Source organism: Perca fluviatilis, chromosome 8 (genome assembly GCF_010015445.1).
Source record: "Perca fluviatilis chromosome 8, GENO_Pfluv_1.0, whole genome shotgun sequence".
In the NCBI taxonomy this organism is placed as follows: Eukaryota; Metazoa; Chordata; class Actinopteri; order Perciformes; family Percidae; genus Perca; species Perca fluviatilis.
In genome coordinates this window covers 14038961-14063610 of record NC_053119.1, presented here as the reverse complement: position 1 = coordinate 14063610, position 24650 = coordinate 14038961, and the positions used below count along the sequence as shown (strand labels likewise).

The 24650-nt window shown below is 38.6% G+C and overlaps 3 protein-coding genes across 6 annotated transcripts; 2 read left to right on the top strand and 1 right to left on the bottom strand.

Moving 5' to 3' along the window:
* Window positions 1-867: 867 nt before the first annotated feature.
* neto2b (neuropilin (NRP) and tolloid (TLL)-like 2b) lies at window positions 868-9659 on the top strand. 3 transcript variants are annotated; one of them, XM_039808308.1, is made up of 12 exons: window positions 868-1198; window positions 2897-2953; window positions 3128-3286; window positions 3906-4154; window positions 4347-4394; window positions 4504-4631; window positions 5816-5917; window positions 6207-6333; window positions 6740-6853; window positions 7381-7511; window positions 7613-7705; window positions 7782-9659. In XM_039808308.1, the coding sequence occupies exons 1-12, from the start codon at window positions 1135-1137 to the stop codon at window positions 8229-8231; spliced, it is 1722 nt and encodes a 573-aa protein (XP_039664242.1). In that variant the 5' UTR covers window positions 868-1134; the 3' UTR covers window positions 8232-9659. The 3 variants fall into 3 exon arrangements, with proteins under 3 accessions (XP_039664242.1, XP_039664243.1, XP_039664244.1); XM_039808310.1 differs by having other exon boundaries at window positions 1118-1198; window positions 3128-3272; XM_039808309.1 differs by lacking the exon at window positions 5816-5917.
* A 787-nt stretch (window positions 9660-10446) lies between these two features.
* On the bottom strand, window positions 10447-17057 carry si:dkey-30c15.2 (uncharacterized protein LOC558938 homolog). Of its 2 annotated transcripts, none has more exons than XM_039808311.1 (12): window positions 16509-17057; window positions 16353-16396; window positions 15520-15583; window positions 15185-15316; window positions 12958-13062; window positions 12808-12857; window positions 12578-12697; window positions 12433-12478; window positions 12240-12311; window positions 11898-12051; window positions 11695-11777; window positions 10447-11602 (listed from the first exon to the last, which is right to left on the bottom strand). In XM_039808311.1, exons 1-12 carry the CDS (start codon window positions 16539-16541, stop codon window positions 11450-11452), a joined length of 1056 nt encoding a protein of 351 aa, XP_039664245.1. In that variant the 5' UTR covers window positions 16542-17057; the 3' UTR covers window positions 10447-11449. The 2 variants fall into 2 exon arrangements, with proteins under 2 accessions (XP_039664245.1, XP_039664246.1); XM_039808312.1 differs by having other exon boundaries at window positions 16888-17050.
* Window positions 17058-17292: 235 nt separating this feature from the next.
* On the top strand, window positions 17293-24182 carry LOC120563866 (ADP-ribosylation factor 5-like). The gene is made up of 6 exons (XM_039808313.1): window positions 17293-17495; window positions 18406-18486; window positions 18615-18724; window positions 20614-20685; window positions 22310-22435; window positions 22560-24182. The coding sequence occupies exons 1-6, from the start codon at window positions 17429-17431 to the stop codon at window positions 22644-22646; spliced, it is 543 nt and encodes a 180-aa protein (XP_039664247.1). The 5' UTR covers window positions 17293-17428; the 3' UTR covers window positions 22647-24182.
* Window positions 24183-24650: the final 468 nt, after the last annotated feature.

Below are 24650 nucleotides of genomic sequence, written 5' to 3'. Positions count from 1 at the left end.
AAGGCTAAATCTGCTGCTCGTGTGAGTAGAGTTGAGCAGTGGTGAAATGTAACTAAGTACAAATACTGAATAACTAGCTAGAGTTTTAGGTAGTTGTACTTTACTTTAGTATACTTTTGTAGTATGCCATGAAGTGCAAGTGTGAAAGGCAGGGAGGATGTCACAATACATAATTTACACCCAGGCATTTGTCAAAGTTAGAGTGCCTTTCGCTGCCGGGAGCACCCTGACATTGTCCATATATGTTAAAGTCGCTGATTTAAAGCGGTTACAATCAGCTAAAGAGGCACAAATCTGCCAGCGGACCTGGTGACAGGTTGGGTTGTTAAAAGGCAAAATATCAAAGGAAAATCTCCATCCCACCAAGTCTTGGCTTCCATTTTCATCTTTCTGCAGCTCTAGCCAGCTTTTTTAGGCTTTGGGCACCATGTGTCCTTCGAGAAAAATGAGAATAGACAAGAAGGAATGTGCCCTGCTCTGCCTCTTGGAATAGCAATGCACAGGAATGCAATGTGTGTGACTGATTTATGCCCGGTGAGCTTTTTGGCACAGTTGTCCTGTGTGTGTGTGTGTGTGTGTGTGTGTGTGTGTGTGTGTGTGTGTGTGTGTGTGCGTGTGCGTGTGTGTGCGTGCGCGCGCTTGTGTGTGCGTGAGTGCGTGTGCGTGCATTTGCCTTCTGGACACTAGCTGTATCATACTTTTTTCATAAAATTTTTAAATATGGGAATTCTTAATGTAATTTATCAATGTGCAGGCTGTGAGAGGATTATCATTCCGTTTATTACTCGTGTATGATGATGCACATGCGCAATCAGCTCTTCCCCCTTCTCGCGCCAACTGAGCCCAATCTTAAAACCGCGAGCAGCCGCAGACAGATCCTCCGTGTATTTGAGAGGACAAGTCTCAGACTAGTAAGCCACAGACATGAGCTCTGCAACAACTGCGTCCTTGCTCTGAAATATTGACCTCGTCTGACTTTTTTTTTTTCATTCTATAATGAAAGACTGATGATGAGTCAGAAGTTCATCAGCTCTTTTTGCCCCAGAAGCTTCTCTCATCTTGACCATTGGTATAAGGATAAAAGGTGAAAGTTGGATTTTGTAACATTCGCTAATCCGTACCATTGACGGAGGGATGTACAGTTGGACAAGTTTGAACTCAAACCCCAGAAAACGGACAGTTGAGAGGATGCATGTAGGTGAGTGGAACGATCCATATTTTCATGCTTTAGGGAGAGAGGCGGGAGTTTGTAATCTTTGATAATCCCTTTCCGAGATGTCGTTCTCTTGGCAGACTCTTGACACATTTGTGTACGTTGTTCTGCAATCTGCATGTTGTGCACAAAATAAGCACATGATAATGACATCACAATGAGGCTATATGGGAAAAAGTAGGCTTCGTGCAGGGATTTATTTATTTATTTTTACATCCTGGAGACACTTTAAAAAACAGGAAAATGCCAAACTAATCTCTTTGTGTTGAAATGTTCTGTGGTGTAAGGCTTCATAGTTCTGAAATGACAGCTCCCCACTTGCGCTCTATGCACTCTGGTATAAAAGTAAAGCCACATTTTACAAGAAAGAAAGAAAAACATGGGGAACTCTCTTTTGTCTCTTGCATCAGCATGTGATGGCTCTGTGCCTGCACAGGAGGATTTGGGCTGTTGCTGCCTCAGTTCCTTCTTCACACACACACACACACACACACACACACACACACACACACACACACACACACACACACACACACACACACACACACACACACACACACACACACACACACACATATACACACACACACACACACACACACACACACAGAATGTGGTCTCTGTGGAAGTGGTATAGATTCGTTCAATGAACAAAAACACTTAATTCTTCCGTGAAGTGGCGTGTCAGTCAACTGGAGTGTAGTAATTTTTGCCATCAGTTAATTCAAATAATACGTTGTTAATTCAATTCAATTCAATTTTATTTATAGTATCAATTCATAACAAGAGTTATCTCGAGACACTTTACAGATAGAGTAGGTCTAGACCACACTCTATAATTTCCAAAGCCCTAACAATTCCAGTAATTCCCTCAAGAGCAAGCATTAGCAGTGGCTATTGCGATAGTGGCCAGGAAAAACTCCCTGTTACAGTACCTTTCTATAGGTTCATATTTGAGGTTTTGAAGTCTGGTTTCTTTATATATATTACATGTTTTAGATGCCCATGTGAGCAATTTACAAACAAGCAAAAGGCAATCAATAAATCCAACTTTCGGTGCAAGATGCAGAAAACAGACATTAGTAATGTTTGGGGAAATGTCTTAAAAGTTTCAAACTGGTTCCTTCAAACTGTCAGCCTCATACAACAAACATTCAGCCTACGCAATAACTGCTGTTGAGTGTCTTGCAGTTTGTGAGTGGGCATTCACAGCAACATGTCAACACGCTACTTTGGCGAAAACTCAAAACAAAATTTTAGTGGCCTGGTGGCCTTGGGCTAGATGCTCTATGTAGGTCAATTTTATTTAATATACACAAATGTGGCACAATATATGACTTCATGACACAGACTTTTTTTTCTATAAGAAGTCCTTGCACAGTACTATGGCGCACAGCAGATTGTCAACAGTTCTCGTCCTCTGTGTTACATATAAACCTTAGGGAAAAAAAGGAAAAGGAGGATGTAAAAATAGGAGGAAGAGTTAAGCGAGCAGATGGTGGGAGCAGCGCATCCTTATTTTCTCCCTGTCAAGCTTTTGAACTCCGCTCTGCTGACCTGTTATATACATTCAGGGATTCAGCTGAGTGCACTGAGACAACAGACACAAAAATCCTGCTAAGCTCCTGTTTCCTTTATTCCTTGATTGGACTTTTCCTCTCACAGTGTCTGCTTCTTTTACAGTGTGGGTATTTATCCTGTTCATTGAGGAGGGATTTGCTCTGGCACAAAAGACTAAAGGTACTGTAAGATCAATGCATTCACTGCACTCCTTTGATAGATGGACTACATTAAATCAAGACACATTGTATGTTGATTAAAGATCAGTGAAGCTTTTTGCACAATTAGCTATACAGTTGCTTCCAATTGTCTTGAAATTGTATCATGATGCACCATCATTAAATATACATACAGATGGAGGTGCAGGATCAAAAGGGCTTAGACCCTCTCAGCGGCCGCAGCAATCTCATCACTGTGGAAACTGGGTACGGAACACAGATGGTGGCTCCTTCAGCTCCCCAAACTACCCAAAAACATACCCTCCCAACAAGGAGTGCCTGTACGTACTGGAAGGTAACCAACAACATGCCCCTGAGCTTAATAATGTCCCTAATGTCACTGCTGGGAAACAAATTTGAGCTCCTATTCAAATTTTTGTGATGCAGATTTTGACTTTAAATTAGGTCAGACTCCTCTGATGGGAATTAAAGGGAATCTGAAAATAACGCTTATATTTGTAATGATCTGTTGTTGGCATTTCCTCCTAATTGCTCATCCTAAATTGGTCACACATGTTGTTTGGATTATTATTATGTAAGGATTATTATTATTATTATTTAAGAAACAATATTCTCTTTTAAAGTGTGTTTGAGTACTGACAATATCTAACCAGGGCTCAGGTTTCCCCATTTTGGTTGTTAAAGTACAAACAAATCTTGCAAGCAAAAAAGAATTCACGGTGCATTCTTCATTAGCTCGCTCACCAAAGAATGCATCAAACGTTGTTGTCATTTCATGCATCAGTTTCCCTATAATTGCTACTGGAGCCCACAAAACAGTCCTGGCCTACAGTAATTCTTGGGTAAGAATTTTAAAGGAGCGAATATCTTTTCCAGCGCTGTCCATTCTCAAGTTATATCCCTGAATCCCCTCTGTGGCAGTAGATGTAGACACACTGCTCTGCTTCCCTCAGCCTTGCCCCGCCAGAGGATAGAGCTGCTGTTTGATCAGACCTTCTACATCGAAGCGTCATTTGAGTGTCGTTTCGACCACATCGAGGTGAGGGACGGTCCCTTTAGCTTTTCGCCGCTCATCAATCGCTTCTGTGGCTCGGCCAGTCCCGGACTTGTTCACTCTAGCGGCCGCTTCATGTGGATCCGCTTCTTCAGCGATGAAGAGCTGGAGGGGATTGGCTTCCAGGTCCAGTACAGCTTTACTGCAGGTGATTAAAACACAGTGGGATGATGTATTGATCCCTGTATGGCAATGTTCTCACTGCACCATCCTGGTACTCATTCAATGTTCATCCGTTCTTCTCAAATAACGCTTTGATCAATGGTCTCTGCTGTATTAGCCAATCAAATATCTGTTCTTCCACTGATGATGCCTCTCATTGTGTGATATCTGTCACAAGATCCTGAATTTCATCTGCATGTGGGAGGACTCCTAAACCCCATCCCAGGTAGTGTAACCTCACAGCTCAGCCTACTCAAATAATTCAGTTGTACATTTTTGGATTGATATGTGTTTGTTTTCCTCTAATCTGCTTCTTGTTACTGTCCGTGCGTCAGATTGTCAGTTTGAGCTGTCTGGGGCTGACGGCCTGATCCGTTCCAGTCAGGTGGAGGAGGAATATAAAGTGAGGCCAGACCAGGCATTGGACTGCATCTGGACTATACAAGCCCCAACAAACAACAGGGTATGGTATGGCATGTTGCATGTTAAAGTTTAACATTTTTGCCAGTTATCTAATGCACAAAAGCAGAATAAGCTTAATTTCCTACCATTATCCATATTAGTGATAACTGGATGCTCATATAAGTGTATAATAAAGTATAATAAAGGTAAGAGTTAAGGAGAGATTTAAAGAAATACTTATAGCTTTTATTGCATAGCTCTTCATCTCCTCCACATATGTTGTGATGTGTTTGTTCCATATCCTTTACATAATCATGAAGACAGAGTATGTGGATTACTACTCAGTATCACAAAAACCCTAGATAAATGCGCTCTACCTCTTTTATTATCAAGCATTCCCTGACAGTACACCCACAGGGTGACATAATGTGCACATGCAGTATAACTAGGGTTGCAAAATTCCAGGAATTTTCAAAGTTGGAAACTTTCCATAGGAATTAACAGGAATAAATGGGAATAAACTGGATATTTTTAATATTGCTTGTTATAATACTGTTAGTCTATAAAGGGGAACTTAAATGTAGTTGAAAAAAAACATCTTGCAGCATAATCTTGGTTAAAACAACCTGATTTAATGCAACTTCAGTTGAATGTCCTCCCTGTATTCGTCAATGACATGCCCGCACGCAGTAATCCGCATGGCTACTACATACTGGCCAACGGGAATAAAATAGGGGAGTTTTTTTTTTTTGGGGGGGGGAATACATAACCCATTGCTATTATTAACCATGTGTGTTAATTGTGTAGCCCACTAACCATAGTAAGTCAAAAGTGAAATGTTTCCAAAATTCCCCAGCTAAACTTTCCATGGAAAGCAATATAAAAAATATCTAGTTAATTCCCATTAATTCCAGTTTATTCCCGTTAATTCCCATGAAAGTTTCCAAATTGGAATGTTTTCAAAATTCCCCAGCTAAACTTTCCATGGAAAGTTTCTGGGTAGTTTCCGGAAATTTACCGGAAAATTTCCGCCCCTTTGCAATCCTAAGTATAACGCAACATATGCATTGATAATACAACAGTGTACATACGTACATATACAATAAAGCTGGCTTGATATGATTTATATTTGATCCTTTAATGCAATGCCTTCAAACATGTCTTCTTATAGCAAAGCAAAATACACTGAAGTGCATGAAAAATGAAAAAAATGTACAGGATATCCGTCGTTATCGCTTATTCCAGATTTACCTGCGATTCTTGGAATACCAGATGGAAAACTCAAATGATTGTAAGAAGAACTTTGTGGCTGTTTATGATGGCAGTAATGCCATTGAGGACCTAAAGGTAATATATTTTATGATATGTCTAATACTTATATACAGTTAATCCAGCCTGTAAAATCAAAGCCCCTTCATAAGATGTACTTTAATTTGTTGTACATTGTATCAGATTTATACTCTCAGTTTTTCTCTCCTTCTGCTACACAACAGGGTTTATCTTTCTTTACTTCTCATATATGCTCCTTTTATTATAATATTTGAATCATATATGTAGCAATTGTTTTACAGACCTTGGCCTCAATGAGACTACACATCCAAAACTATACTAGAAATCGGTGTGTGGTTTCTTGCAGGCCAAGTTTTGTAGCACAGTAGCTAATGACGTCATGCTGGACACCGGTGTGGGAGTAGTGAGAATGTGGGCTGATGAGACAAGCCGTCTCAGCCGCTTCCGGATGCTGTTCACTTCTTTTGCAGACCGTGAGTTTCTCCTTCATATTATTCTTAACCTGTGTCATTTGACGTTTTGACCATTGTCCCTTTTGTTTACTTTCTACAGCTGACAGGGCAAGCACAGTATGTGGATTGGATGTATGATTGCAAACAGATTTGTAGTAGCACCCTCATGTGGTTTCTATTCAATACTGCAGCTTTTTAGGTAAATCGTCTTGGTAGCTCTTGTGGAAAATGTATGTATTAAGAATGCTGAGTTTCCATGTATCCTCTTGAAAAGAGAGAAAGTCAGTGAGCACTTTATGAATGGAATCACAGTTACACAACTTTGGTCAAGAATTACAAGAATTTCCTCTCACTGTTAATGGCTTTGGTTGCTTTGTCAGCCTGTTGCACTGATACTGATACTGATACACATATGTTTGTGTTTCAGCACCCTGTTCAAGCAGTGCATTCTTTTGCCACAGTAACATGTGCATCAACACCTCTCTTGTGTGCAATGGCATACAAAACTGTGTATTTCCCTGGGATGAAGGCAACTGCAAAGGTACTCCAGTTGTGCTAAAGCTCTTTGTAATTCTTCTTTTAGAAAGTCTTCTGTGCTGTGCTGTATTACAATGAATTATGTTGTGTTATGTAATACAATGAATGTCCTGTCAGGCTCTGTTGTGTCACATTGAGCCTCCTTGAGGATCTGTGGCTCCAATTCTACAAAATAGACAGTCACATAGCCCCCCTTATGCAGTGCATATTGGTAAAGGGTGGGCAGGACAAAATGTTCATTCAAAATGTCTTCTTGGCAGGAAAACAATGATCTCATCATCTTTAATGCCTTTCCAACTAAAAGACCTTGCATTTTGGCTTTTTAGTGGCTCTTAAGCACCTCAAACGATTGGGATGGCTGTTTATCAGTGAAACTGGCTTTTAGTGAAGGTTCTGAATTGTTCCTGGTAACTGAAGATACAGACTGTCCTAATGGGAATGGCAACAAGTTATAGACTGATATACTCTCAGTGCCTCTAAATGTCCTTTATATGTCATCTGTTTGTCACTCTCTTCATATCCGTCATCCAGAGAAAAAGAGCAAAAGTTATTTTCACCATATCACAAAGACTCATGGGACAATAATCTGTGTGTCTACGGGTGTGGTGTTACTGCTCCTCATCATCTCCATCCTGGTGCAAGTCAAACAGCCACGAAAGAAGGTAATAGTCACAAGGAAATTATTTAGTATCATTCCACAAAATATTGGTGTAGAAATTGCCAATTTATCGAGTGTGTTCAATCATAATTTGGTGTTGGTTAGGTGTTGGTACGTAAGAATAACCTGTTCCAACGGGGCGACTTCCAGGAGGTGTTTGACCCTCCACATTATGAACTCTTTACTCTCAGAGACAAGGTTAGTTTGATTACTTTGATGCATTATTAGCTGTACATGGTGATTTTCTTTTATGTAACAATATTATACTTTTTAGGAGATGTCTGGGGACCTCGGGGAGTTATCAGAGGAACTCCAGTCCCTGCAGGCGTTCAGGAGATCCTCATCAAGCTCACGCTGCATTCACGAACATCACTGTGGCTCTCAGGCTTCTGTCAACTCTATTAAAGCCAGTCAAGTTGAACATGGCATGGGTAGGGGATCCATGGAGCTTCCCCCTTTCAGAGGGAACTTCCAAAGCGTCTTACCTCCCATCAGGGACTTGAACAGCAGTATGCGGAAGAAGAGCTGGCCTAGTATGAAACCAGGCCGGATGCAAGGTCATCATGGTATGGGGGATAGAGCGTTGGGGAGGCAGGATAGAGTGATGGAAGAGGATGAAGAGGAGGACGAAGATGGAAGGTATGATGTGTATGTACGCAGAGCAGGAAGCCGAAGAGGGAACTATGAAATGGCCCAGCAAAGATCCTTGTCCATGGACTTCTGAAAAGAAAAGACAAGGTTGGCACTGTAACTACTTTGGGGGCAGAACTCTGCACATTTATAGAAGAGGGGAGACATTTTAACACCACAGGGCGGATGTGTCTCACTTACCTTCTTTATATTAATAATGATTAAAAAGAAGCAATCCAGGACTTCTTTTCCTTCACTTGCCTCATTTACAGTGAGGTTGGGAAACACAGGGTCTGTTACAGAGCGCTGCCGACTCTGCCCAGACACTGACAGCTGACAGGGAGCTGCTATTGTATTTGTGATCAGTGTAAAGTGAAGACAGATGATAATGCTGTGTATTGTTCTTGTTGTATTTTTCTAAATACATTTTACTATGAAGGTAATAGATTTTGTTGAAATATGTTTTCAATCAGTGTTTAGGTTCTGAAAGAATGTTTTAAGAGGAAGTGTGATTACGGTACATTTAAAGCAAACAATGTAAAAGTCAACTCTCAGTTCTGTGATTACCTGTATTTAAGAATAAATATGTACATTTCTGCACCACTGGTTAAGGAAAAGTATCAACTTGCCTTTGATATAGAGTCAGTTATAACAACAGATATAAAATGACCATCAACAGTCAGGCTGTCACAGTGTTCCTTCCCAGGAGAAAGGTGTGTGTGAATGTGTGTGTGCGTGCATGCGTGTGTGTGTGTGTGTGTGTGTGTGTGTGTGTGTGTTTTCAGAAATCTTCTAGAGGGTGAGCTACAGGTGTGCCCTTATAAAGTTATATAACCACAAAAAGCCCCAAACTGTTTGCCATTTACAGCCTATCCTTAAACCTTATGTTTCATTTTCTTTTTTGGCTGTAGACACTGATTATAATCGATGTGTGTCAACTTGTCTAGAGAAAAACTACACACCATCTTACGATGAGAACAGAACAGCCGCAACAACAAATCGGGCCAGGGGCGTAGAGTGGAGTGGCAATGGACCCTTTCCTACTCCCCCTACTTCCACACCCACATTCAAACACTGCCTTCATTTTGATCTCAACTACACACCTGTAAAGTTTTGTGACTGCATCTTGCAAGGTTGTAACGCCATCACAGTGACAGAATCTATCCACAGACAGACAGTCAGACCGTCAGTAATAGAAACACCTGGCACCTATACACAAAATCGTCTCTGTGGTTGTTCCCGCTACAGTAAAAATCTCAGGACCACATTTTGACATGATGACACACACCCAAGGTCTTGCGGCTCTTAAAAAAAAAAGGGTGTGAGTGCTAGGAACTGCTTAGAGATCAGTCTCTGGTACGTTTTTACTCATAATATAGGACCACAAATGAGCATGTGCACACTGTAGACCTTCAACAGATGGCTGTAGACTGCTTTGTAAATGTTGTATCCCAATGATGATGAGAATCAGATAATGTGAAAATGATTTATACACTGTAATCAGAATACACAATTGCTTTATTTATTTTGTTTATTTTCCTTTTCTCACACAGACACAGTTTTGTGTTCAGTGTGCCAAACTACTTCAGTAACCTTAGAGCTGGAGGACAGAACACATTTTGAAATCCAGAAAGTAATTTCTAAGCCACAGCCTTGCAGTTTAGTCAGCAAATCAGTGGGGTTCATTTATTCAGAAAATTCACTGGGCAGATAATTCATGGTGCAACTATGCATACACACAGACAAACATGAATATGCAGTCCTGTCAGTACAGTATGGGTGCAGTTTATGCCAGTGTCATGCTAAAAAATAATTAATATGATAATAAAAGGTTTGGCTACTGGTTGACTACTTTATACACTTGATCAAAACAATAAAAATACTGTATGACCAAACAGCTGATAAATACTGTACACAGGTCATGAGTGGCACTGTTCTGCCCAAAAGCCATAATTTGGCCTCATATTAAAGGGAAGGAGATTTATCAAATCTCTGTCTGTGTGGCTGCTTTTTCAGTAACACTGTGGTGCGTAGTCTTTATTTTTATCACAGGAATATGTAGAATATCTGGAGTACATCAAAAAATGGAATGCTTCAAATAAATTCAAATTAGGTCAATAAGTGCAGGTAATGCAGGCTGCATGGCTTTTAACAGTAAGTGACTATTCGGATCTGTGATAGTAACTTGACTTATTATCATACAAAGGGGTTTGTTTCTTAACTGAATTCATAGCGAACACAATGGAACACCACTTATTTTTAAACAGACATAGATATGTTATATGTTATATCTATAACTTCCAACCCTGTGTTATGTATAACCCTTATGTTTTATTAAATGCATCAACAGCATGCAGGTGACTGTGTGGTCTTCAGCAAAGAAAGTTAACATCAAGTTGATTTTACAGTACATTAGATAAATGAGTGAGTCAGGTGATCACTTATTCAAACACCAACCAGTTGGCCTGCAGTCTGTCAACCATTAACAGGGAGTTCAACTCAGAGACAGACACGCATGCTTAAAAGTTATCATGGAGTTTAGGATACTATGACATGAGTGTACTGATTGTCGTGCCTGTGTGTGTGTGTGTGTGTTTGTGAACTACTATACTGTATATGCCTCATGTGTGTCCTCAGTTACACAACCACACATGATTCTTTATGAGATACAGTTGTGGTTGCACACAGGCATGACAAAGCAGATATCGTGTTCCTTCTCTTGTGTGCAGCACCTCAGCATTCCTCATTGTTCCACTCATAAATGCTCCACAGACTATATGTGACACATGCTTCTGATATGACACAACAGCGAATGCAGAGTATGTAACCCTGACAGGTTTTTCATCATTCCTCTCTGAAACTACTTTACATAAATGTGATTTGACAAAATATAACAAAATGAAAATCGTATGCCACAATAATTCCATTGTTTTCTATGACATTTAAATCTCAATAAAACAGTACATTAATAGGACTTTTAGCACAGTATAAATAAAACACAATTCTACACTTTATCCAAAAGTCCCTTTGTCCCCATTTATACAAACAAATATGTTGCTATACTCAACTATGAGTTTGTTCAATTCATAAAAAATCAGCAGCCGCAGAGAAAAACACTGCATCAGTCTTTGTGCATCCTTCATCTGTAAGTAACTATTTCATTTTCTTCTGCAGGCCACACATGAGAACATTATGTTTTTCAGTCTAGATTGACATGAAGTCAGGCTTGCAGTCAGTCTTTCTCCAGCCAGCGTGTTGTTTCAGCAGCACAACAATGTCTCTCAATGTGTTTAGAGGCGACTAATTGTCGAATCACAACGAGCTCCTCAGTGATTCATCAAAGAAGGCCAGGTGTTCGTGTGCCAGCAGGGGTGTATTCTCCCCTAGAACAGCCTCCCTGAAGTTGGGCCGTCTCCAGGCGTACACCATACTGTTTAGAAAGCCTTGCAGGGACACGCTTGCAGCCTGAAATAAACAAAACGAAACTAAAACCTGCAACTCAACGACAGATGATATTTTAATTTCCTCAATCGAAAACCCGTTCTTCTGAAACTTACCTGTAGCATGTAAAGGCCAAATAGGCTGCGTTGTTCAATGTTTTTCCAATTCAGCAGGGTAGACAGCAGAATGAGTACAAGAGCTACATAGAGGAAGAAACATAAGGCATCAATCTGAAGGTCGATTTAAAATTAACGAAGTGTAATACATTAGCCTTAAAATGTGTGTGTGTGTGTGTGTGTGTGTGTGTGTGCACGCGCACCTGGTGTCCAGCAGAATAAGATGACCATCACCATATTTCTTGCAGTAGAAAACACTCTTTTGAATCTCCTTCTTGAACGTCCATCTCCCTCCACAGGAAAAAGCCCTCCCTGCTCATGTCTTTCATACCATTTGCCAACCTTATAGTAAATGACCTGAAAAAAAAGAAATTACATTCTGCTTACACATGTAAATATATACTATTCAAGGCTTCAGATAGCACTGTAAAATTATAAATCATAACTATATTTCCATGGATGTTTAAAGCCAATTCACAAGATAAAACTGTAAATGACAATATGTCTAAATTCCTCTTAAAATAATGTGATTGGTGTTTACTTACAGAGCAAGAAAGCATCACTGATATCACAACGAGGAAGAGAACAACTCTAATGAAAGTGTCATGAATTCTCTCCTGGGAAGAAAAAAAATCATGTTAGCATAAACGCACTACAAACTATAAATAAATGCTTATTTATTAAAATACAATGTGCAACAATACCAATCAAATAAAGTAAAATGGGTTTTATACTCACAGCAACAGAGCAGGAATCACTCCAGACGTGCAAGAACAAAATACAACTGAGAGCAAAAAAAATCAAAAAGGTAAAAAATGCAGAAAACAGACCTATTTCAATTGTGTAACTTATTTGAAGTTCATAATAAAGCTTGGGTGCTCACCTGGTGCAGTATTTGCTATCATTACGGAAAATCAATGCTCTGTCAGGGACTGGAATCATCTGAGTTGTTTTTATGAATGGAGTGAGCACATATGCTATGTATATTGCAATAGGGATCAACCTGTGATATTAGACAACAGAGATACAGCATTTTAATTGTTTACAATAGGAATAAGTTCCATAAAGTCTGGAAAGGTAATTGAAGCTAAAGTATGCTGTTAACAAACTCACCACACAATGGCATATACAGGTATAGCGACTATTTTCCTTCTACACCGACTCTATTAACCATACAGATAGGAAGAAATAAATAGTTAAATTAGACTGTTTTTGTACAAATTATTATCAGTGAAATGCAATAAATGAATTGGGGCCCCTCACCTGTCCACCCTCATCCTCAGTGGATCTTGCTCTCCACCCTTGGATTGCATTCTTTGAATTCCATGCGTAAACCACCACCAGCAAAAATGAAATAAAATAAAATGTCTGAAACAGAACGGACAAACACACAAAATGCAAAGTTGTGAAATATAACAATTTGTCATAGCACAATGTGATGCAAAATGTCACTTGATCACAATCTGATCAGTTCTGACTTCCCACAGGTACTCATTTTTGTTTGCATAAATACCGTAGGGTCCCAACTGCTGCCCACGTATGTTATAGCATAACATTATGTCCTTGTCCTACTCCATACATTTTTTAAGTTTGTTTGAAGAGGGTTTAGATTCGGGTTTACGGCCAACTGAATTTTTTTGAGAACACACCAACCAATAAAATTATTTATTTTAGCCTTGTTGTGCCTTCCTTTTTATCAATTCAGAAATCTAAACTAAAACAGTTATTTTTGCTTTGAATACATATTTGGACTTTTGCAAGTTAAAATAGTTTCCATATGTGCATTTTGAAAGAAAGCCACAATCTGAACTGAATAAAAGGGATTAACAGTGTTTTAGCTCCTACATTACATTCTTTTCTATGTTTGTTTTATGTCAAATCAAGATCTACTCTTCCCTTAACTCCCATCACTGCAAAATACAATGTGAATTCAGAAAATGTTGGATTTAAGTTGATACAGTTTATAATAGAGTTACAGAAACATTGTAAAACTTAAAGGTCCCATGACATGGTGCTCTTTGGATGCTTTTATATAGGCCTTAGGGGTCCCCTAATACTGTATCTGAAGTCTCTTTCCCGAAATTCAGCCTTGGTGCAGAATTACAGCCACTAGAGCCAGTCCCACAATGAGCTTTCCTTAGAATGTGCAATTTCTGTGTGTGTAGCTGTTGAGGAGGAGAGGGGGGGGGGCAAGGTGGAGAGTGGGGGTGTGGCCTTGACCAACTAACAAGCAAGATTCCAGAACTTTCATTTTCTCAAAGGCAGAGCAGGATACCCAGGGCTCAGTTTACACCTATCACCATTTCAAGCCAATTGGGGACCATAGGCAGGCTGGGGGAACTCATATTAATGTTAAAAAACCTCATAAAGTGAAATTTTCATGACATGGGACCTTTAAAACAACTATTAACATCACCTTTCAATCTGAGGAAATAATGAAGAGACATTTGCATATGTAAAGACATGACACAGCAAACTGCTAACCACTCTTTATAGATGCAAAAAACAACAGAAAGTTTTGACATATTTTACTGGTAGAATGACATGACACATCTCAGTTAAAATCCTGGGGAAATCCTGCAGTGATGTGATTTGAATCTGACATTGTTTTCAACCCTGAAAACTACAGATACTTCAGCTGGAAAGTACATGTATTAATTCAAGCTTAACCTCTCAACCTCCCTGCCTCGTTTAGGAAGAATATGATCCCTTTCACCCACCAGGAAATTATCTTGTAAATAATTTATTTGCAGGGGGTAAGAGGTCTATGTCAAACCCCCACCTCATGCCCAGGCCAATGAGGTGGTGGGGTGTTTTGAGGAAGCTGGATAGGAAGCTTGAGAAGTGCAAAAACTGGTGTGTTTATTAACAAAACAACAAAAAGCATACTCAGACAAAGGGCACAAAATGAAAACCAGGAAATACAAAAAAAAACTAAAGGAGGCAAAATCCAAAGAGAGAAAACTGCAACCTCACAGCAAGCTGCCAAGTTCTTTCTATTTTCTCGTCACCTAATTGGACCCTATCACCTGCACAAGTGATTATTCAGTGAGCTAAACTGAAAGAGCAACCTTAACTTACTATTTATACATATATGTGCACCTACAAGGCACCCCAAATATTATAAAAATGTAGTTCACTGCATAACTATCTTACCTATTGTTCTACACCTTAGGAGAGCCCAGCCCCTCCCTGCTGAAAGGACCTAATCAGGCAAACCTTTACAGTACGTTCTCTCCTTGATTAAGCGGGTGAGCAGCTGATCTACCACCCACATCACAGGCAGAACCATAGCAAAATATTATGAACCCATAAACATACTAAACAGGCCCATGCCAAATGATAAAGTAGTATATAAACTAAAACATTAAACTAAAACATTACACTGAAATTAAGGATTAAGCAGACAAAAACATTGTTAATTTTGGGAACAGAGGCTTGTGAAAAGGGAGAAAGGCAGCCTTATAGAGTGAAAGTAACTGTTCCTCACCAGTGACAGTGGCAGGCTGTATTGGCAGATGATTACACTGTTGTCAATACTCAATTTGTTCATGACACTGGTGGACATCAGGATCAGAGCAGCCAGGAGGTCCGCCAGGGCGAGCTGCACCAGGAGGAGCACCTGTAAACACATACACAAAAAGAATGTTGCTGTAAATCTGTGAGATGCATAAGAAAACAAAAATCAACAAATATCCTGCACTGAAACATTCAGTACCAAAACAAAATCAACCAACTATAAAAAAAAATATCAAATCTATTAATTAAACACAACATACAGTGCAGGCTACCAAAAGCAGACACACAGGCATGTACACGACTCACCTGTTCTTTTAGATGCCTCCATCTCACTGTAGAAACCACCAGAACAGAAAAACTTCCAATCACACTGCAGTTAATTAGAAATATGTCAAATATTAGACAACACCATAGAGGTTGTGGCAAAATTATATCAGCACTGCATTCATTTTAGTACATTTCTTGACAATGTGTTCAAGGTTTAAAATGAAGTAGAAACCTGAAGTTGTGAATTCATGGTCATTTGGCACCACATCAGTACTAAACCTGAGCCAAGATTGGTTTATTGCACAGGTCAGAGTGTCTAGGACAGCTTATCTCAGACACATGTGTGACACCAGCATAAAAAGCTGTAAAATGACACACAATCAATCATAACTGTCCTCTTGGCTCATCAGAAACTAAGTGAATTAAACCGCATTCCCATCCCAGCACCAGGTTTGTCCTCTCTCTTATTGTTTTCATTTCTTTTCACAAGCAAAAGAAAGAAACCCAGAGACTCATAAACAAAGACACAGCAGCAGGGTGACTGAGTTCACTGAAGAAATGTTTAAGTTTTCAGCAGCTACAACTATCCTGTGAGCTACAACTCAGAATTCAGAAAGAAAACATAAGGCCTCCTCTTGTTACGTGTTGCCTTGCTGGTTTGGCAAACCTCTCCACAATCAGAAAATTAAAATTATAAAGATTATTATTCTCCTGATATAATAATAGAATTATAGGCTTACTGTACAACCCATTTTAAAACATGTTTATATGCCACAATCTGGTTGCTATAGAAACTCCTGATGTAAATAAATAACATGAAGGGTATAGGCCTACCAAGCATAAAAGAGAAAAAGCATGAGGATGCGTATTACCTGGGAGTGAGTAACACTAAGTACTCAGTAGAGAGAACATCAATCTAAGAAAGAGAATTCAAACAAGCTATTAGAAATGTACCTATTATTTCCCTCCTATCAGTTCATTACATTTTCAATTAATGTATTCATGCACAGAAAATTATGAATGCCTACCTGATCTTCACTCAGTGTACCATTGAGCTCCATTGTAAATATCTCAATATCTCACACTCTGTTCGGGCACAGCCAAATGACCTGTCTCCATAACAGGCCTTTGTGAAAATATGTTTTCTTATCTAAGCACACCTCTATAAAAGTCTGCACCTTGTCACGTGATGCTGTTTTGACTCCACCTGCTTTGAGTGTGTCCTCAATGGGTTAGTGCAACACTTTTAAATGGGAATCCCCAGGTGCAATGGGAAATATTCCTTGTCTTACGTTTACCTCCAGTGTTTCAAGAAATGAAAACACTCACACAGTCAAAAATAGTGAAACGGAATTTCCTCCGTACTTATGGATTTTACCCTTCCCCTGAACCATGCCCTGAACTTACCTGTTACATCGAGCGCGATCAACCATGTTAGGTTCACAGTGTGGAGATAGGTCTGACAACGCGAGACTGGTTCACAGCAAATGATAATTCATAAAGGATAAAATCCATATAAATATGATAAAATCTGTGTTACAGAGACATCTAGTGGTATGAATCGGCCTTGCATTTTAATACGTGAAGACCTAGTTTTTAAGCGAAAATAAATAAATAAATAATGCAAGCATTTTGCTAAACACGGACAACCAAAACATTTATATGTATCTATATAAAAAATGTATATTGTGTTAATAAAACAGCTTGAATGTGTATGGAAAAAAAATAACACAATGCATTTTTTTTAACGTTACAGATATTAACGTGTGTTGATAAAGTTGATTCAAACTGATGACGTCGAGGATTCCACGTTGGCCCGGACGTGGCACTCGGCAGTAGTCCTGTGTGGAAATCAGAGTAACCGGATCAGTGTAAAACTATCACACGTCGCGCCTATTGTGGCTAATATTAGTACTTCTTTCATAGATTGAAACATCAGCGGCCAGTTATGGGGCTCACCATCTCGTCAATCTTTGAACGGATTTTTGGCAAAAAGCAAATGAGGATTTTGATGGGTGAGTGAAAGCTGTGTTTGGCTAACTAATGTTAGTGAGGGGCACGGTGTTTAGCTTTAGCTTCAACGTTAGCTAGATAAGTCTCGTTAGCAAGCTAGCTAGCTAGCTATCTATCTATCTTTGATGATCTGAAAATGGCAGTGAAGTTCTTAAACTTTTACAGTATAGCACTGGGACAGAAGCAGAATTATAACCAGAGACTATTATAACCCAACTAAGAGCTATTTGATTAATTGTAATTATAGAAAAACTACAACAAAATCAGCTAAGTTATCTTACAGCTAGATTTAGAGTATTTTTTCAAAGGAAGTTTGCTTACGACAACTTTATCCCGAAACCCGTTGAACTTAAAGTAAATGGTTGTTAAATCAACGTTTGGCTGCCAAGTGTCTTTTATATAATACACACTTCCTAAACATAACTTAGTTAACGTTACATCTAGTTGAGAGACAACGTTAATAGCGGTTTATTGCTAATCAATTTTAAATGACGTTAACGTTATATAGCTTTAGTTAAGGTTAGCTTCTATAAGTTAACCTGACTGTATCTTGTTATGGCGTTTCCTTGGGTGACGCTAACCAACTCCTTATGACGTTTGTGTTGCATTATTTTCATTCATGTTTCCGGATAGTTAAGGAGTTATATGTTCAAGACGGACATATTAATATAAAGATCAGCTTTAGTGGATTGTTTTCCCCCTCATACTAATTGATGGCTCGCTACCTATGCTCGGTACACATTAATCACTTTGTGCAGTCACATGTTCTCTGTTGTTGCATGTCCTCTGATGATTAGCTCTATAGTAAAACACCTGTTTTGCAATTTACAGCAGGTTGTTATCAATAGCTCTAACTTTGCTATGCTCCTGATAAAAACGTCGATTTTTATCACTCTTTTTTTCCCCCTGTAGTTGGGCTGGATGCTGCCGGAAAAACAACTATCTTGTACAAATTGAAGCTTGGTGAAATTGTGACCACCATCCCAACCATTGGTAAGAGAAACATTAACAGTTAATTCAATTATGGTTCTTTTGATCGTTTAATGTGTACCTCAACATGATTGATTTATTGAACTTTGTGTACAGTGTTAAGATCTGTCCCTTCTCTTTCCCCTGTAAAGGTTTCAATGTGGAGACAGTAGAATATAAAAATATCAGCTTCACTGTATGGGATGTTGGTGGCCAGGACAAGATCAGACCCCTCTGGAGACATTACTTCCAGAACACACAGGTATGAATGTGACTGCCTTGGTTTCATAATGCAAAGCTAAGCTCCTGTTTAATATAACAAAGACAGTGTCAGGGAGGAGCAGTAGTAGTTAGAGCTGTAACAATTTCAAATTTTACTGTACAATTAATTGTCTCAGAAATAATTGCAATTAACAATATAATTGTCTCTTTCAGTCAAATTTGAAAATATTTATTGAGTTATTACTTTTTCAAACAAATAAAGTTTTGAAAGAATCCCAGATAAATATTTTGGTTATATCACAGTTATGTGACCCAGATAATATAATAACACAAATACACAGCCTAAAAAGTAAACCACACCACTTTATTATAATAAAACATTTTTTTCTTCAATGAAAATTAAATTGACAATTATCATCAACAGTCATAACCTTTAGGGCCTTAGCTAATGTGAGCAATTAATTGCGGTTAAACAAAGAAACAGTGATTATTTTAAAACAAATTACAATTAGACACTTGCCTAGTAGTAGTAGTAGTAGTAGTAGTAGTAGTAGTAGTAGTACACCACTCTGAAATACTTCTACTCAGATCACCAAGTAAAGCTATTTCAGTACAATACTTCAATCAATCAGAACTCATATCATCAAAGTATGAGACTGACGCTTCACCAAGTAGACTGGAATAGTGCCAAAGCAGCCACAGATTCCACTTAACGTCATTTCAACACATTCAATGTATTCATTTTAATGTATTTAACACACTACTTTGCAGCATACCTTCTGTTGAACGTATGTTATCCTCTGACAACATTGGTGCTGTTGGTAAAAGTTAATGAGTGTAATGCTCACATTTCAAACTTTGTACTTTATACTCTTTCATGCAGCCGGCTACCTATTTTATAAACATTTTATTTTAATGGAATAAAATAGTTTTGCTTCTTCCTGTACCTGCTTTTTACCTAGATCAGTCCTGCATCAGCCAAGCTACGTAATTGGTAGCATTGCATGTCCAAATTTCATCATAAACACTTCTTTTCTCTCAGTTTTGTAGTTTTTGGATCTTGGGATCATATTCAATACATTTTCAACATCTCTGTACATATCTAGATAACTACTCTACATAGCGACATTTTAGTCTTTACATTCATTTACTCGCTCAAATTAAATGGAGCTGCTTCTAAAGATTATTTTCATTATAGATTAATCGGCACATCACAATTAATGGATTAATTGTCATGTCAACAAATGTCAGAAAGTTGTGAAAAATGTCCATCACAGTTTCCCAGAGTCCAAGGTGACCTATTCAAATGTCCATACCCAAAGCTCACAATCACAGAAGATTGAAGAAAGCAATTAAATTCAATTTTATTTATAGTATCAAATCATAACAACAGTTATCACGAGACACTTTACAGATAGAGTAGGTCTAGACCACACTCTATAATTTACAAAGCCCCAACAATTACAGTAATTCCCCCAAGAGCAAGCATTAGCAGTGGCTGTTGCAACAGTGGCGAGGAAAAACTCCCTTTTAGGAAGAAACCTTGGCAGACCCAGACTCTAGGTAGGCGGTGTCTGACGGGGCCGGTTGGGGTTGTGATGAACAGTGGCGTAATAGTCATAATAAAGATAATGGAACAGTGACTACAATGGTAGTCGTAGTAGTTCATGTCATAGCAGGGCACGGCAGGGGGTTACGGGATGTAGTGTGGCACAGTAGAGCGTGGGTGGACGCGGCAGGATGCATCCGGACATTTATTCACATCACTGTAACCAGAGAAAACAAAAAGGACTAAATGATTTATTTATTATCAAAATAGTTTGTGAAATACATTTTCAATCAACTATTCTGCTTATCATTGCAGCTCTAAAATTAAGAAAAGGGGAACTACTGTAACCACTTCAATGCTTTTTTTTTTTTTACATCTAGGGCCTCATCTTTGTGGTGGACAGCAATGACCGAGAAAGAGTGGCAGAGTCTGCAGAGGAGCTCACAAAGATGGTAGGTATTTAATATGTTCAGCTCAGAAGGCACTGTAATACAAGGATAGTGTTCTCTGTGCATTGATCAATTGTAAAGAGTTTCATAATTTGCCATTATTGTGACATGTGGAAAAGCTGTCTCTGACTTAGAGTTGTCTAATATTGTGACGTAGTTAAATCGGAACAAATAATAGTATATTATTTACAGTGCCAACTTTACCACCAGGATCTGTATATAGTCAAACTAAAACCTGTATGTGTTCATGTCTTAGGGAAATATGCATTTTTCTCAATAGGAATCATCTGAGTCTGAGATCTATCTATCTATCTATCTAATAGTTAATAAAAATGCAGCACAGTGACGACAGACATTTCATCCACCTCGTTCTCTCTCTCGCAATCAGTCTGTTATTGTTGTTAAAACTGCTGAAGGAGCATTCTCAGTGATAGGCCTGTTCTTATTTAATATAGGCTTTTTATTTTGGATAATTTATTATTTACATTTGTTACAGCTGTTTTTCAGACAGGGACATTTGCATTTTATTTTGATCATATGTTTTAATAAAAGTGCTTGTGACATCTCACATGTGGCTTTGACTTACAACTGAACATTTATCTTGCTTCGTAGAAAATACCCAGATATATATTGCCATATAGCCATTCATCTGGAAAAATGCGTGATATGATTTTTGGACCATATCACCCAGCCCTAGGTTAACCCGTGACTTCTTCCGAGCCCATTAACAAACAATACAACTGCCCAATCGCCTTAACCCTGATATTATCCTTTCCTTTGTGCTGTATCAGTGTTACTGGCATTGTCTGTTCTTTACAATAGGTGTGGTCAACTTCTTGATGAGTGACCAAAATATTCCTAGGTGAAGGCAAAGTAAAGTATACACTGGATGAAATGCCACTTCTCCAGGGTCCAAATTGTTGCGACAGTCAGTTGCATTTTTGAAGTTTTTACATTGAATTCTTTACACTGTATAATCACTTCACATTGTCTGTCATTATTGTTGACTTGCCATTATGTTGTATGCATTTTTTTATTTTAACCTTAAAGTGCTGTAGGCTAGTGGGGAATGATTAGCAGAGTAGAGTTTTTATTTTTTATTTTTTTTCTAGTAAAATGTTTTGTTTAACCATGCTTCTTGCTGTGCTGCTTCTTAAACTATCAAATGTGTAAAGAATGCAGAACTGGCTGTTTTTCAAAAAATAAATTGAGGTATATTTCATGGGCATTTTTGCATTATTTGGTAGGGAGGAATTACATGCGACAAAGGTCCTCGGCTGGACTTAAAGCGGGGACACCAGAACCCTAAAACTGCCTTTGCGTTAATGCTCAGGGATATGAACCACAACCAGTGTAACATATTTTTGTTTTTTTAATCAGTCATTTGCATTTTTGCAGCACTTATTCTGACTGCATTTCTGTGAAGCACTCTATAAATATTTTTTTTGTCTTGTTGAGAAATTCTTATGATTTTAGAAACTTCCTTAAGGACTCACGACAAACAAGTAATATTGTGTCACTGTAAATGTATGTAATGAATACAATCACACATTATTCTGTTTGTAGTGTTTTGTCCCTAATATGTAATCTTAGAGCTGATGTTCTAATCTGTCGTCTGCCCCTGTAGTTGACGGAGGACGAGTTGAAAGACGCCGTTTTGCTGGTGTTTGCTAACAAACAGGACCTTCCCAATGCCTTAACAGTCAGCGAACTCACAGACAAACTTGGCCTACACGCCCTCCGCAACAAAACTGTAAGTAATCTGAATAAACATGCTCCCTACACCTGCAGTACAACTCAAATCTGTAAGCATGTGCAGAGCTGCATTCATATCTTTCTCTTATCTAATTTACGCTATATAATCTCTGACCCCACAGTGGCACATTCAGTCAACCTGCGCCACCCAGGGCAGTGGGCTGTATGAAGGACTTGACTGGCTATCCAAAGAGTTGTCCAAGAACTGAAGAAGGATCGGCTGGACAGATGAGAGCGCGAGAGAGAGCGCCTGAACACCACAGGACAGGAGAGAAGGCACAGACATTCAATCCAGAAACATTTGGTCTTCCAGCACCAATGTTCACAAAAAGGACAAGGCTGGTGGACAATATATAATCATCTTTGGGAAATTTTAATATTACATATTTCTTTCTTTTATTATCAATAATATTACCATATTATCTCTTGGTATAGTCTCTATTGTTCTCCTTTTGTACCCAAACTCTTACATGGCAACACTTTGTAATTACACATTCAGTTGCATAATGAGCAAATGCCATATTAGAGAAATGTCATGGAAACAATTAATAATGGGAGTTGTTCTTCAATTTAACACCTTGGCTCCTGTGTAGGCAGCATTTTCAGTAATTGACCACTGGTATAAATTACTCACAACGTTTAGGCTGCCTCAGGCTGTTCATCTCCACAACCCATCGTGGATATTGGACTCCCTCGCAGACCTGACCCTTTGCTCTTCACTGCTATGTCTCATGCAAACTCATTTCTGTAAAGGCCTGTAGCCCGTTGAATGAGATGAATGAGGATTGCAGCGATTTCACAGATAGATCTTGTTAGTAGTGCGGAACCACATGGCCTGCCAGTAAATGGATCCAAAAATGAACCTTGTGCCTTCTGGTCCCTCTTAACACAAATCGGAGTAATCCTTTCCTTATCTCATTCTGAGGTCATGCTCACTCATAAGATGCTTTTTGTGACTTTTTTTTTTTTTTGCTTCGGAAAGACAAAATAATGCAACTAGACATTTATTTTCTTCTGCAAAGTATGCAGAGGTGCACCAGAACCACACCAGTGTGAGTGTAGATTGCTTCTTTAAAACTTGACTTCACTATTAACCAGGATTTCATCCTCTTTACTCCTCCAGCTTATTTCGGTAACACTTTACTTGAAGTTTTCTACGTAAGAGTGACATGACACTGTCATGAGTACATGACGCTCACATGACACATGAACCCTAACATAACATGTCATGACAAAACCGAATGACACTTACTAAAAAAAGTTATGTCATAAACGTTTATGACTTGTTCATAATGTTTTATGTTCATGACATGAAACATGTCATGTCACTCTTATGTAGAAAACTTCAAGTAAAGTGTAACCCTTATTTCTTAATAGCCACCATGAAAACAAGGATTTAATTAAAATGTTTACTTCTTCTGTCACTCTAAGAGGACATCTTTTTTTTGTTCTAAAAGGAGGAAGAAAGCCTTTTTTCAGTGTTGACACACGGCCAATGTCAGTGTGACACAGTAAAGTAGCATGTTTTTGTTGTTTGAGTTTGTTGTACTGTCTGAAAGCAAATACTGTATTATATTCTAATTATTCTACCCCTCTTGAAACACAAAAACATACCTGCCCATCAGTTTGTTTATGTGTATACATTCCAACCTATGCTTGCAGATGCTGGAGCTGCCACTTTAAAAATTATTCGCAAAAAATATTTTACAAAAAAAGCTCTGAATAAAGACGATGTTAAAAACAAATGTGCGTTTTGGACTCCACTCATTGTTTGGGATGGGCAATTGTCATTTGACCTGGACTTTTAACCATTCAAAATAAAATGTCGATCAAACATCTGATTACTGTATCACGCAAGGTCAAATCAGATCATAATTATCACATTTTGTTTCACAACTCACTCAACTGGCATCTTTTATCAGGAACTATGCCTGATAAGAGGAAGTGTAAGAGGTTTAGCTCTGACTTAAGACAGATCTTGTTCCTGTCTATCTTTGGTTAAGTATTCACTTTTAAACCACAACGTTTACACCACTCTGAAACATTTCATATCTTGTTAATATATCTTTGTCTAAGCTCGGGGACGGTCTAAAGTAATTTGCGTAGCAAAATGCACGCAAATTATGTGATGATTGTTGAAAATAGCTGCAGGCAAGCTAATTTAGCATAAGAACTAAAATGTTATGGATGTAAATAAGCTGTCATGAGGCTCT

Excerpts from the sequence above, each read along its gene's own strand:
- si:dkey-30c15.2 (XM_039808311.1), bottom strand. The coding sequence starts at position 16,541 with ATGGAGCTCAATGGTACACTGAGTGAAGATCAG. Across the intron at positions 12,698-12,807 it reads CCTGTATATGCCATTGTGTG|GTTGATCCCTATTGCAATAT; the intron begins GTGAGTTTGTTA and ends CTAATATCACAG. Across the intron at positions 11,778-11,897 it reads CTTATTCTGCTGGACACCAG|CTCTTGTACTCATTCTGCTG; the intron begins GTGCGCGTGCAC and ends TCCTCTATGTAG.
- LOC120563866 (XM_039808313.1), top strand. The coding sequence starts at position 17,429 with ATGGGGCTCACCATCTCGTCAATCTTTGAACGGATTTTTGGCAAAAAG. Across the intron at positions 20,686-22,309 it reads CAGAGGAGCTCACAAAGATG|TTGACGGAGGACGAGTTGAA; the intron begins GTAGGTATTTAA and ends CTGCCCCTGTAG. Across the intron at positions 22,436-22,559 it reads ACGCCCTCCGCAACAAAACT|TGGCACATTCAGTCAACCTG; the intron begins GTAAGTAATCTG and ends CTGACCCCACAG.
- neto2b (XM_039808308.1), top strand. The coding sequence starts at position 1,135 with ATGTACAGTTGGACAAGTTTGAACTCAAACCCCAGAAAACGGACAGTT. Across the intron at positions 1,199-2,896 it reads AGTTGAGAGGATGCATGTAG|TGTGGGTATTTATCCTGTTC; the intron begins GTGAGTGGAACG and ends CTTCTTTTACAG. Across the intron at positions 4,632-5,815 it reads AAGCCCCAACAAACAACAGG|ATTTACCTGCGATTCTTGGA; the intron begins GTATGGTATGGC and ends CGCTTATTCCAG.